At 35.9% G+C, this 14,453-nt stretch overlaps 1 protein-coding gene across 6 annotated transcripts in view; it reads right to left on the bottom strand.

Annotated features, from left to right (window-relative positions):
- Positions 1-14,453, bottom strand: part of dlg1b (discs large MAGUK scaffold protein 1b) — a 142,451-nt gene that overhangs the window by 64,395 nt on the left and 63,603 nt on the right. For 4 of the 6 annotated variants that reach the window (XM_016440263.1, XM_016440266.1, XM_016440264.1 and 1 more), the window contains exon 4: positions 9,080-9,247. In XM_016440263.1, coding sequence (XP_016295749.1) covers positions 9,080-9,247 — 168 coding nt within the window. Of the gene's footprint in view, positions 1-1,071; positions 1,189-9,079; positions 9,248-14,453 lie in introns of all 6 variants that reach the window. The other 2 variants (XM_016440262.1, XM_016440267.1) reach the window with 1 other exon arrangement.

The raw sequence follows: 14,453 nt of genomic DNA, 5'->3' as shown, positions 1-14,453 counted from the left end.
AATGAGTCAGCAGGAAGCTGAGAGAGTGAGACTGGGTGCTTGACTTGGCTAGCACTGACTGCGCTCCACTCTGATTGCCTGAAAGAAATTAGTCCAGAGGCTTGCGATGCAGACGTTACTCCAATGCTGTGCCTCTCTGACAAACGGCTGCAGTGTCCATTTGCTACATTGTGATAAAAGAGAAGACGATGTTTTCCTCACGTTGTCTTGGAGATGAGGCAGGGTAACATCCTTCCCTGTGCCAGTGGAAATTCCTGGGTTGTACGGGACAGCGCTCTGGCACCTTGACCTCTTTGCATTCGTCGTGGTCTCCTGATGCTTTCAGGTCTGACGTCACTGACGGGAAATGGGAGGCAGCTCAAGGCTCATGATTTGTATGAGAAAAGTGACTGAAGGACACAGCCTCACCTCAAACCCATACCAACACCGCCTCATACTTAGATGCTTGTGGCAAAAAAATGCAAACTGTTTTCAGGCCTGAATAAGCACATCCACCTCATAAATCCCAAGACCAGAAAAGTAATTCAGAAAAGAAGTCAACGAGGAATTTGCTATTCATCTTATATAATGGCACAAGATCCTGAAGCTCGAAAAAAACATTGGCCATGCGCTGTGGAAGCAATGGTGCTTCCATGTATGACGGCATGCACCAACAGATAACAAATGCAACAGCAAAGCTATCGCTGCAACATATGAAGCCAAACAACTGTTGCATTTAAAAACACAAGTCTATCATTTAACTAGAACCCACGTGTGTAGATTCTAGCAGGCTCATGCACTTATCAAAATGAAATTTTGCATAAATACAAATAGGAAGGACAATGAGAGGTACAATGCAAGAGTTGTACTGTACTGTACCCTCTAGTGACAGCATTAAGTCTGATCAAATGCATTCAAATCATCATGAAACGATGAAAAGCTGCATCGACCAGTCACACTGATCACATGGAGATGATCGACACTAGACCGCACATGACTGACAGCCATATGACAAACACAGAATTGGCAAACTGAAGGTACTACATCAGAAGCACATAAAGATGCTTGCCAAGTCAGACGAGAGACTGTTACCTGGACGGTCACAGGACTTTGAGGGTACGGGTTGGAGAGAGGAGTAGTAGGAGTCGGAGGACTCTCCCCGTTCACTACAGTGGATGGCCCATCGAAGATGCATTCCAGCGACTCAACCTACAGAGGGGCATGAACTCACTGTATTACAATACAAGCTTGACTTGAAAGTGCCAACAATTACATCATCACGAGAAGAAGATAAAAGAGACAGACAATAGAACAAATGGGAAGTAGGATCTAGAGCTAGTGAAATGTTCACCTTCACAGAATTTTGGGGCATCATATGCATGTTTAACAGCCTATGATACCCAAAAATGCAGTCCCTAGACTAGACAAGCTCACTATGTTTTGAGACAAAGCCAAAGAGTCACCAAAACAGAGAGTGGTATGATAAGGATGCTTAAGTTGATGAAACACAGACCATATATACATATAATCAACAGGATGGAAACATTAATCCCAAATGGCAACTATGAGGACCATGAAGACAAAAGTATACTTTAAAACTCAACGCAAAATACATTAATTTATGAAAAGACTCTTGGAACAGAATGTCAGCCTATAACCTAAATGGACTAGGGCTGTCGCGATTTGTCGATTTTATTCGACTATTCGATTTTTAAAAATCTTCGACTTCATTTTGCTCGTGTCGACTAACCGGCAAAATACCGGAAGTGGCGCATTTCACGGACGAGAATCCATAAAACAAATTATTAGACTCTTTCCCAAGGCTGCATATATTAAACCCATTTAAAAATCATAATTGAGCATAATTGTGAATTCACAAACGCTACGATTTAATTAAATAATTATATGTGATGCAGTTCTAATACAGTATTAGCTTTAATTATTTACATGCGTGTAGGTTAAGTACATGCGTCACACAGCGGGGTGACATGCATCACACAGTGGAACTACTTGGTTCACAGTAGTTCCACAGGAACTGTTATCATTTACATATGTGGAGCATCTCAAACTCCATCTCTGCATGTTGTTGTGAGTTTGGGTTTATTATAACGTTCATCTGGGAACGCAACGTGCGCCATTTCATCAGATTTGTAAGGTAAATCATTTATAAATCTACGCAAACTCAGGAGAATACATTGCGGTTTCAAAATAAAAGCTCAAACACTCACTCTGAGTTTACACGTTGTGATGTCCACATATTCTTTTAATTACAGTGGCTATAACATTTCTGTCCTAAAGAAATGGCCAAATATTAAAGATTAAGTGGACATTTGAATTAAATGCTGCTTGGTCAATATTAAACAAGTATTAGATCACACAGCAATGTGTAAAAACAATCTTCAGGCCGTTGGTGCCCTCTGCAGGTCTTTGTTGTAATGCGCAATGTACATTAGCTCTATTGTTTATAATACATTATGTATTTTAACAGTTTTGTTCAATAAAACCATATGATTTCTTGCTTTTGATACTTTATTTGAACTAATTATTATTGCCTCATTGCAATTATATATGTATTTTAAGTCATTTTAAAGGCTATTGTTCACTTCTATTATTACTATTTTTATTACCCCAAAAAAATTTATTATAGTTATAGGGCCCTATGAAATCCGTTTTATTTCCAAATTCAGTTTTTTTCCATTTTCATTTTTCTATACTCTGTTTTAATGGTTAAATTACATTTTATTAATCAAAAAGCCTGTCTACTTAATTGAGTTTTATTTTTATTTTTACCAAATTCTGTTTTCCATTATTTTCTGGATTCCATTTTAATGTTTCCATTAAATTTAAATAATCAAAAGTATCTTCAATTAATTCTTTTTTTTTTTCAGAAATACTGCACATTTACATTTTTCTCCTAAATAAATTCTGGTAAATAACATTTCTGATAAATACTCCTTTAAAAAGTGTTTTTTGATTATAATTTTATTATTAGTAGACTAGAACACGTGGATATGTTGTCATTCTTACACTGTAATACTAAACTTTGATTTCAGTGATTTGGACTATGAGATGGACATTTGCTTCTTGCACTCTATGTTGCACTTTACTTTTGCTTTAAAAAAGGATTTAATAGAAATTTGGATTTCATTTGGTTTAATAAAATATAGTTGAATAAAATATTCTTAAGTAAAATTGTTGATTTTTTGTGGGAAATTAATCGTGTAGATTAATCGATAAATGAGTCGATAGATTAATCGTTAGTCGTTATTGGCAGCCCTAAAATGGACCATGCCAAAATCACTTCCACCTCCATGAAAACCATTAAGAACAGTCCGGAACAGTTCACAAACAAAATAAATAAATAAATAATCTGGTTCCCCACTTCAAAATATATCACTTAAAGTATCTTATTTCATGTTCAACAAAAGTAAGAAATTCATACAAGTCTGGAACAACTTGTGGATAACTAAATGATGACAATTTTCATTTTTGGGGGTGAACTGTCCATTTAATTCATGAACACATAGCAAAGGTATTTATATTGATACATCATGACCACTAGAAACAGCATGTACAATTGCAATGACTATTACAGAACACAAGGTGGCAATACAATGCACCACAAATGAACTAACCTCTAAATGTTTTCCTCACAAAGTATCCTTATCAAATTGTTATATATGTGTTTATATTGTTATAGGTGTTTATATCACCCTGCAGCCAAAGACTTGCACACTTGACTTGGTTGCACACTGAAGCTAAGCAGGGTTGAGCCTGGTCAGTACCTGGATGGGAGACCTACTGGGAAAACTAGGTTGCTGTTGGAAGAGGTGTTAGTGAGGCTTGCCGTCGCATCATCCAGGTGGATGCTGCACACTGGTGGTGGTTGAGGAGATTCTCCCCTTCTATGTACAGCGCTTTGAGAGCCAAGAAAAGCACTATATAAATGTAAGGAATTATTATTATTATTATTATTATTATTATTATTATATGATAAATTACAGGGGCAATAATACCTAAGAGTGTCCACAACATAAAAAAAAAAAAAATTTAAAAACAAATGTTCAAAATGAGTGCCAATATTTGGAAATTTACTCTTTGTATTTTATATGGTTTTGAAAAACTTTTATACCATTTTTGTACATTTACTGCACCTTAATATAGTTTAAAAATATATATTTTTACCACGATCATGAATTATTAATTATTTACAAATCGGGAAATGCATCACATGACATTTTACAACTTGAACTAATCTAAAATTATTATATTTAAAGAACCTTACATACCTTAACACAGTCATAAGGGGTGGCAATGGTCTATGATATATTTTATTGTTTTATGTTTTTTTCCTTCTGCATATTACTCCATTTTGGTTGAATCACATGGCTTTGATTTTATGGACGAAAGTTTTTAGAATATTAATGAGCAGTAAAGCAGTTTTGTTTTGTTTTTTTCTCCAAATAATAAGGACTATGGAAAACTATTTAATAAGCTTTTAAAAATTCTTGTAATCAATTAATTGAATTATTATTATAATGATTAATCAACAAACTGTCAATTATTTCACAGACTAACCAGTAGGTTTTGATAAATTTTTCAGCTTTTGCAATTCGTTAAAATATTGAGCTATACATATTCTATACATATTCATATATATGTATAGCTGCCTTATAGCAGAACATTAAGTTGTAATTCTAACTAAAAGTGACACTGACACTGTTTTTCATGTTTAATACTGTAAAGCTGCTTGTCTATTGCATAAAGTAAAGCAATCTATTGCATAAAGTGTTACAAAAAAAACATGATGTGACTTTACTGGAGTGACGATTGCAGAGCTGGCGCAAACATCCACATCACTATGATCCAATGCTTTCTTAACTAGTGTTTTCCCACACTAGAGCTGCATGATTAATCGTTAAAAGATTGCGATCTAAATTCAAACACCCATGCGATCTAATTTCTAAATGACAACGATTCTCCTGTGTCTATTAAACCTTTGAAAAATTCTTACCGGAACATTTAAATCTGCGTACGCACTGCCGCTGACACAGAGAGCAGACATTTACCATGTTTGGGTAAGAAACAGCTTCACAAACAGTCTTTTCAACTATAAATTATTATTTCTGTCATACAGTCATTCATATTGTCACAGAAATACTGGGATGAAAGTTTATAGTTCAGATATAAACATTAATGTCTATGGTAGCGATCAAAATAGAGCAATTGCCCTTTTGAAAGTAACTGGTGCTTCAAATAATGTTTGTGTCGATTGCATTGTTTCACCACTAGTTGGCGAAAAGTAACTGTTAAAGGGGTCATATGATGCGATTTTAAGTTTTCCTTTCTCTTTGGAGTGTTACAAGCTGTTCGTGAATAGATAAGATCCCTAAAGTTGCAAAGCTTAAAGTCTCAAACCCAAAGAGATATTCTTTATAAAAGTTAAGACTCGTCCACGCCCTCCTAAAACGCCTCGTTTAAACACATGTCCCACATATTAGGGATGCGCCGATCCGATATTCATATCGGGTATCGGCTCCGAGAGTGCCATTTTTCTCGGATCGGGTATTTTTTTTCTAACATTTATTTAAATGAGGGAAAAAAACTTCACTGGTATCGGATTGGAATCGGTATCGGCCAATACCGAACCCTGGGTATCGGAATCGGTATCGGAGGCAAAAAAAGGCGGATCGGAGCATCCCTAGTTTTCATATTTAAAGGATTTGCCACTGATGATTCAAACGCGAGTTTTGAGCAGTGTAGAGCAGCACTTGTTGTTTGTCATTTCACATAAAAATTGTATGTTTACGCGGCGCGATGAAACGCAACCCGTAAAAAGACAGGATAAGTCATTATAATCAGTAATTATGTCCCCACTGGATGCTACAAATGCCTCGTTTGTCACGGGTTTTATTGGTTTTGTTTTGTCACGTCAGGACACGGCATCACAGTATGGTAAGGGGCGTAACATTTCTGTCACAAACTTAAGGTATTCGGCCAATCACAACGCACTGGATAGCTGGCCAATCAGAGCACACCAACCTTAAACCGCATAAACACATTTCATTACACCAAATACACCAAATAATATTATTTTTTAGCAACGTCATATGACCCCTTTAAAAATTTATTTATCATTGAATGAATAATTCATTCAAGAGATTCGTTCAGAAAAGCTGATTCATCCAGTAATGAAACAAGGGAAGTATTTACGAGTGAGTCATTGAATCATTAATTCAAACCACTTTTTCATAATTTTAACACTAAAAATTGGTGTATTAAATATATTTTTAATACATATTAAAATGTTTAATAATTCATTCAAATTAAACACTTTTAAATAGACTGCAGCAATAATATTTTGTCACACATTATTTTGTTTAGTTCAGAATCGTATGAGACGTCATCTCTATTTGAGACAAAAAATCGTAATTCTCAATTTATCCAGAATCGTGCAGCTCTATCCCATGCTGTCATTTTTGTTGTGTGTTTATTTTGTTATTGAGAGGAAAGTGCAAAGCATATATTTACACATTTGTCTAAACGCCATTCTCAGCATCGGGATGTTCACTAACAGTAAACAGCTGCTTGATTATATCAAACCTTATACTTATTTATCACCCTAAATCCTAGTACATCCCTACAACTTTATTTTATTTTATTCTATTCCTATTCTATCTATAGCACACCTGTACATACAATTTATTCTTTTTTTGTGGTTTATATTTATGCATGTGTATTTTATTCACATCTTATTTTTATTATCTGTGTGTTGTTGTTGTCTCCGTGTACTGGAAGCTTGTGACACTATAACAAATTCCTTGTATGTGCAAACATACCCTTAAGCAAATAACGAAAAAGAACTTCACCATGAGTATATCGGGACCTGTACACATGACAGTATTTTTTCTTTATTTGTAGTTTTGTAAAAAGTTTCCACACTCTGCTGGTTCAGATTTGTTTGCAATTCTTATAAGCATGTCTTCAATTGGATTGCAGCTGGGTGGCCTGAATTACAGTTTTGTGCTACAGCGCCACACTGGTCAAACTGCATTATTGCAGGCCCTTACATTGGGTCATATGAGATCTATCAACTATTCAACAACAAAAATATTTGTCAACAACTTTTTTTTTTTTTATTGTCGACTAATCATTTTAGCCCTATTCAGTAGACACATTCACCACAATGTTCGCAGTGGTTACAATATTAATAGACAGTACCGGGGTAGGAGCACCATTTAAAGCAGTGGTTCTCAACCAATGGGCCAGGGCTAACTATGAGGCCTAAACTAATTTCCAAGGGAGCCACAGGATAACTTAAAATATGCAAATGAATAAGTTAATAAGTTGTTATTAATATATTTAAATAATCTTAACTAAACATTCTCTCATATTTATTTTCTCATATTGTCTTTTGATTTTACCTTAATTTTTTATTGAAGAACATAGAGTTCTGGAAAATAGAACAGAAATTCAATCATGGTTAATGCAATATATTAAATAAATTAATCACTTTAATTAATTGAATATTTGAATAAAAAGTTTAAATACAAGCAGCTTTTCATGATTACTGCAGAAATACCAGAAATATCCGCATATACAGTGCGGCCTCATATGGGGGGATGGGTTGGGTGTAGACTTGTGCCTGTATTCGGTAATGCGATAAATCACGGTAATGAATATGCACGATATTAAACTTTTAACTTTATAAATTTTTCTGTATTGCTTTATTGCATTTAAATTCAGTTATTTTTGTTATAAGACAAAAGTTATTAAACCTGTTATACTGTATTATGACAGCACTTTAAAAAAAAAACTAAGTTGCAATATCGTGATAATACCGTATACCGTGATAAAAGTTATTTCTCATCTGTGGTTTGTTGTGTGCATGCTTCTGGCTTAGGCTCTGATCAGGACTGAGGGGGAGCTGTGGGATCATAAATCTAAAGGCAGAAGAGAGCACTGGAGCACAACAGGAGCAGGACGAGTGATTGTAAATGTTCACAAATACATAACTACTCGCAGCAAATTCATAGTCTCTGGACACAGTCACCCTGCTGCCTTCCACTCAGCACACAGAAACGGTGTTTCACCTTGCATGTTTCTTAATCACTGTAACGTGTCAATAACTTTAAGAACTACCGCAAAGTTAAAGAAATTGAAAACATTGTAAATCAATGCGAATCATTAGAAGATTTGCAATTCATGATATGACTAGATATGAATTGCAATTCATGTACATACATTTTTTTCTCCCCCATTTTATTTACTCACCCATATACTGTGCAAAAACTTTCAATGAACAACAAACAACATTTCAGTCTTTTTCTGATATCAGAAGAACTGGAATATAGCGCTCAGGTAATATGGACCTTTTTTTTGTTGCTTTTTTTCTTCATTTTGTAGCTCGACAACCTGAGAATTAAGTTCTAAGTCATTCATACAGGTTTGCAATGACATTAGGGAGAGTAAATGCTATTAACTAATAGTATACATTTCAAAGCTGCTCATCTAAAAGCATTAAATACATGTCCCATATTTCATGTATAACTCTAATAAACATTAAGTCTTTGAAAGAAGTAAGGGCAGCAATGTATGTCTTTGTATCCACTATGCCAGTCTTTCATATTGATCGATGTCCATTCGGCAATTCAACAGATTATAAATCAGCCTGTGGGTCCTGCAAACCCCTCTAAGTTATAAAGCACTCTGCACACTAATAATGAGATTTCCATTGAACCAAGTGCATTGGTGGATTAAAAGCCATTGATAGAATGACATTTTTTCATCCTGACCTAATAGTATGCTTAAAACAAAATTATTCATTTTGATTGCATGTGGTAAAGAAAAACAACAAACAAATTGACCATACAAAAGCTATTCTTATGGCTGCCTAATTGTTTTCTTGAAATAATCCAAGGAGGGGAAACCATTCTAAAACCTAAAGGGTGTGTTTGTGTGTTGTGTATGTAAAGAGTGATGCACACACAGTTATAACAAACCGCATGGTAGAATTTGGACAACGAGGTGATCGACAACACAGCAAATGTTAAAATATGTGAACTGATCAGGAAGTCTAGATTCCAAGACCAGGACCTACCTTCATTGGGGAGATATGTGCATGTGCCACATAACCGTGGACGTTCTCAATCTGGGAGAGGTTCTTCTCAGCCACTTGAACCAGCTCTGGCCCAGGAGCCTCATCAGTGAACTGGGGCGAGCTCTGCTCCTGTGGAGATCCTGTGTCTTCATCATGGTGTCTGTACTTCTGCAGAGAACAACAGAGACCAGTCAGACAAGATGAGATGAATACCATGTTGTAAGGAGATTTGAGACCTTTTGAGGTCTTATTTTCCCTTTGACACCTGCTTGGTTTGTACTGATGGTTTGTGCTTGGTTTGAACTGCAGTCACAAAAACCCTATATTCCAAAACCCAATAAGAACCCTACAGAGGCAGAATTTTAAGCCACATGTCAGATGTGAAAGTTGTTCCAAAAGGTAGGTTACTTAATTATGCTGCTTGTCAGAGAAGGCAATCCCAATATGCATTATGACAAAAAAAATAACTCCAAAATGTTAAGAGAAATATTCTAAGCTTATTTCATTCAATACCCAGAAGTTACAATAAAAAAAAGTTAAATAAAATAGTTTGGGGATTGTTAGGGTGCTGTCTTAGAAGTCTACAAAGTAGGCAGCAAGGCATCTCACTAAGTTTTGGAACAGAGCTTAGATATCTGAGACATGTAGCCTATAGAGAATCATGAACATGAAATTTGGAAGACGTTAAAGACTGGAGGTTTATGTTTTAGTTCATTGTAGTAACCAGTGGTCAGGATTGATTGGGGGATGGCAGATACTTTAATACTAAAATGTATGGAAAGCTTTGACTGAAAGAAGAGATGCATTGAAGTGTTTGGTTAAAGGACTGTAAGGAAAGTGTCAGCAAGCTCATGTTCAGCTGATACAAATACTTATGGCCTTATCTGTAAACCTGGATATGACCTGAAAGTGAACATACTAAAAACACAAATAAGATTTGAGAACTGCAGTGAAGGAGAGACTTTTAGGGTAATAAGGACTTGCATTCAGAAGACTTAGGATAACCAGGACGACTTAGACCCAATAATGAGCCAAATATAAAGTTGTATAGACATTGTAGAGCCTGAAACATCCTAATGCTGTATGATTTCCTTGCAAGGGAAAAAGCAGCATCAGCATTCTTCAAAGGTGTTCCAAAAAGGTCACTTAATATTAAGCATTATCACTGTGTCTGGATAGAATGGTTTGGGGAAAAGCAAAATCATCCAATTTTGAAGCAATATAAGGAAGTAAATAATTTATACTCCCTCATTTTTTAATTTTTAGGTGAACATTACACAATATACTTTTTGAAGTATCATATATGTTGTAACCAACTATACTTATCCACATTTTAATTCTAGAAACAGAAAGCTCTCAAACCATATATACCCTTGCACTACAGTAGTGCTTTCACATGACAATGAATGGGTTTCCCTTCCTCTAAAATAAACAGTGGTACATGCTTACACAAAAAGGTAGCTGATGAGCGGTTTCCACACAGGCGGAGGATGGCCACAGTTGCTATGGCAACAGGTTTATCAGATACAGACTACTTCTTAATATAGGTAAGCCAGTGATTCAAGCAGCCTTATTTAAAGCTAACACAAGGCTCAATTGTACTGGTTTACCCACTTAGATTTATGCATTTGCATAAAAAAAGTAATTAGGAATTGACACTGAAAAGTGTTTGGCTTTCTTCCCATTAAGCAAGTATAAGAGAAATTGTATATATCATCCACAATATGTTTTGGAAAATGTAATAATGGGCTTTGAGGTCAACCTAGATAATCATCTTAACTCTCACTCCACATAATCATTGCATTTGCTTATTAAAAATCATCTGTCCATCAAACAGCTATCATTCTTAAACATAATTTCCTCTGCTATCACTTATCTGTGCGAACTGTGCATATACATTACTTCCTCCCTCATGGTCAAAGACTCAATCCCAAATAAAGACATTATGTCAAGAAATGAAATGTGTTGTCCATTTATTAGAGATTTTAACTGAGATGAACATAGGCCTGACAGAGTATCCAGAAATACACAATGTATAACAACAGATGTTCAAACCAGAGTTCAGGGACCCCCATGGGACCACGAGAGGGCTTTGTGGGTTCCATATAATTTTTTTGGGATATTTTAAAGCTTTAAATTTTGATTTTTTTTTATTTCACATATTTATGGAACATTATTTCACATCTTTATGTTATCATGTTTTGAGTATACATTATTTTCTATACATAAAATACCTAGCTGTCTTTATATTTTAGGAAGGGGGTTCCTGGTATCAAAATGTTTGAAAGGACGTAATTGTGCTTGTTTTGTTAAAAGTACTTTCAAGATTACAGTATGCATGTACATAAATTCCAGAAAATTGTAATATTTACATGAAATACATGAATATTTACATTTGAGCTTAACTGTAAGTTACTTTATAATTTGGCAGCAACATTAAGGATGGAATTTCTAAACAGTTTTTCTAAACACACTGCTCAACCACCTATAACTGCTGTGTTTCGTTGAACTGACAGTAAGCAATCCAATTACACAATACACTGTGACTAAGTCTTGTCAACATTCAAGTCACAGAGGTGTCCAAAGACTAGTGCTGGGTATCGAGTTAGATACTTTTTAGGCACCGACCGAATTGCCTCGATACCATCGAGTATCAAAAACATCTTGTCGTTCGGTACCAATTTCGATACCTAAGCCTGCCAATAAGCCTGCAGCACTAGGTGTGTTCGACTAGAAGTGGCGCGGCGCAGACAGTGTTGCCAGATTTTGAATTTGATTGTGAGGGTAAAAATTGACGTTTTAGCCAATCACTAGGGATCAGCAGACATACGTGAGGATTCATGAGTGACGGGTTTTTAGTGTGATAACGGATCTGATTTTGAATGTTTAACTGTATGAGTGATCATAAAGCCTAAATATAAGTTACATGGTAAAGAGTGGGAGAGTGTTTTAAATCTCAAAACGTGAATTACACCTGTTGAGGGAGAGATGACACGAATCTCTAATATCACTGCAACTCCGAAATCAGAGCACAGTTAAAATATTTAAAGGGGTCATATGATGTTGCTAAAAAGAACATTCTTTTGTGTATTTAGTGTGATGAAATGTGTTTGTGCGGTTTAAGGTTCAAAAAACACATTATTTTCCACATACTGTACATTATTGTTTCTCCTCTATGCCCTGCCTTTCTGAAACGCATCGATTTTTACAAAGCTCATCGGTCTGAAAAGCGAAGTGTGCTCTGATTGGCCAGCTATCCAGTGCATTGTGATTGGCCGAATACCTCAAGCGTGTGACGGAAATGTTACGCCCCTTACCATACTGTGATGCACTGTCAGGCCAGAGCGAAGAGACAAAAACATTAAAACCCATTATAAACGTGGCATTTGTTGCATCCAGTAAATACAACTTAACCACTGATTTGTAGTTGTGTCCTCTTTTGGAAGACCAAACAAAGTAGTTTCACTTTCACAACGAAACACACAGCGTCACACACGGTGGGCTTGAGTGAGCGGAGGCCGGTGGCTAGAGTGAGGAACGGGGGGTGGGCTTGAGAACGGCGCAGCCGGCAGGCTTGCAGCAACTACGCCTTCTTTCTTTAAGTGAACATTTGGGCAACGTTATGCAAATCTTCCCACATCTTGACGTAGACATGTGGGGGCGTGTTAGAATGAGCCGTTTTAGGTAGGCGTGGTTGACTCTTAACTTTTATAAAGAATATCTCTTTGGATTTGAGACTTTAGTCTTTGCAACTTTACAGATCTTCTTTATGCACCAAGAGCTTGTAACACTTCAAAGAGAAAGGAAAAATTGAAATCGCATCATATGACCCCTTTAATCAAAATCTATTCATATCTATACGATCCTGTCTTTTATCTTTTAAACAGTCCAGATTGGTATATCCTTGAAAGCTGCTGGACTTGTTTGTTTTGACTGTGCAAAGTTCTGTAATGTTCTACAATATGAACTTCACGAAAAACTTCCTCTAGTTCTATGTGAAATTATAGAGCGATACGAAGGTAAGCACATTATTGTTGTTGTTAATTTTTTTTTTTATTGTCGGATCATCATACAGTATGCATCAATGAATGACACAGTTTTGACTGTCGTGTGTGTGTGCATAAACGAGTGTGTTTTTGTTTTAAAATGAAAGCGATCCTTGTCACACTGGCGTTTTAAGCCAGCTTTCCACTATCTCCGACAAACGACAGTCATTCATTTCCAATGGAGAGTAGATCATATGCAGATGTCCGTTCATACTACACGACCAGGCACGTGCACACATAGACATCAAAGGGGGCTTGAGCACCTGCCCTTTTTCTTCCTCGAGACAAAGTGCCCTTTTTTCTGGGGAGCTTTTTTTGAATTTTTTTTTATAAATGAACGTGTATATATGTGTGCGTGTGTGTTTCTGTTTGCACACAGCTTTCCCTGTCAAACAAATTAAAAATCAAAATATCAGGTTGGGTCGGGAAATGTTGAGACTCTGTCGAGTTCCGATGCCTTTCTACCCTCCGCAGCACAGCAGTGTAGCACACATTGACCGGCACATCACAGACAGACAGAGAGCCGCAGAAGTGCTTATAGTTAATTTGTCTTGCTAACATCCATGACTCATGAGAGAGCTACCCTGTAAGTTAGCTAAAGTTTAGCTAAGGCAATAGGAAATCTAGTTAGGTTAGACCAGTGCATGTTCTTTCACAGCATGATTCAGTTTATTAAAATGCATTTAGAACAGAAAATTTATATATTTATACCATTCCATATAGTTAATCAATATCACATGAAGAATGCATTTTTTTCCTCCAAAAATCAGCATGATTACAAATGTGATATGGATTTTTACAACAGTTCACTAAACAAGAAGTTAATTAAGAGATTTACATTTTTGACAGCATATTGCCTGTTTTTGCTCAATTTCGCCAACAAAAATAATAGCAATATCCAAACACAGCCACAGCACTGTTTTGCGTCTCAACATGACTGTGTTTCGTTCCTGAATGAATCAGCCGTTTAAATGATTCAGTTCAATCGCAATGACTCACTTATTAACAGTGACTTGCTGACACCTACTGCCGGTTTTAATTTCACATTTAGAGAAATGTGAACTTTTCATTCTTTTAAAAATTATTTTAAATATCAGTATTCAATCTTTTAATGTTTAAAATATCAAAACAGTATTAATGCATTTGTAACTGCAGGTTAAATGCATTCCTGTCCTGCATTAAACAGTGTGTAAATGCATCTAAATGCCACTTCAGATGCCGCTTCTGTGTTTCCTCTGCATTGCAAAGAATAATTTTGTCAATACTGATTTCATTTGCTTGGTAACAGCCCAAATGACTTATTATTCTAATTGACTGATTCAATTTAA

The sequence above is a fragment of the Sinocyclocheilus anshuiensis genome, unplaced genomic scaffold (assembly GCF_001515605.1).
Source record: "Sinocyclocheilus anshuiensis isolate Anshui unplaced genomic scaffold, SAMN03320099.WGS_v1.1 scaffold327, whole genome shotgun sequence".
NCBI classification, from domain to species: Eukaryota; Metazoa; Chordata; class Actinopteri; order Cypriniformes; family Cyprinidae; genus Sinocyclocheilus; species Sinocyclocheilus anshuiensis.
This window is presented reverse-complemented; position numbering and strand designations above follow the sequence as displayed.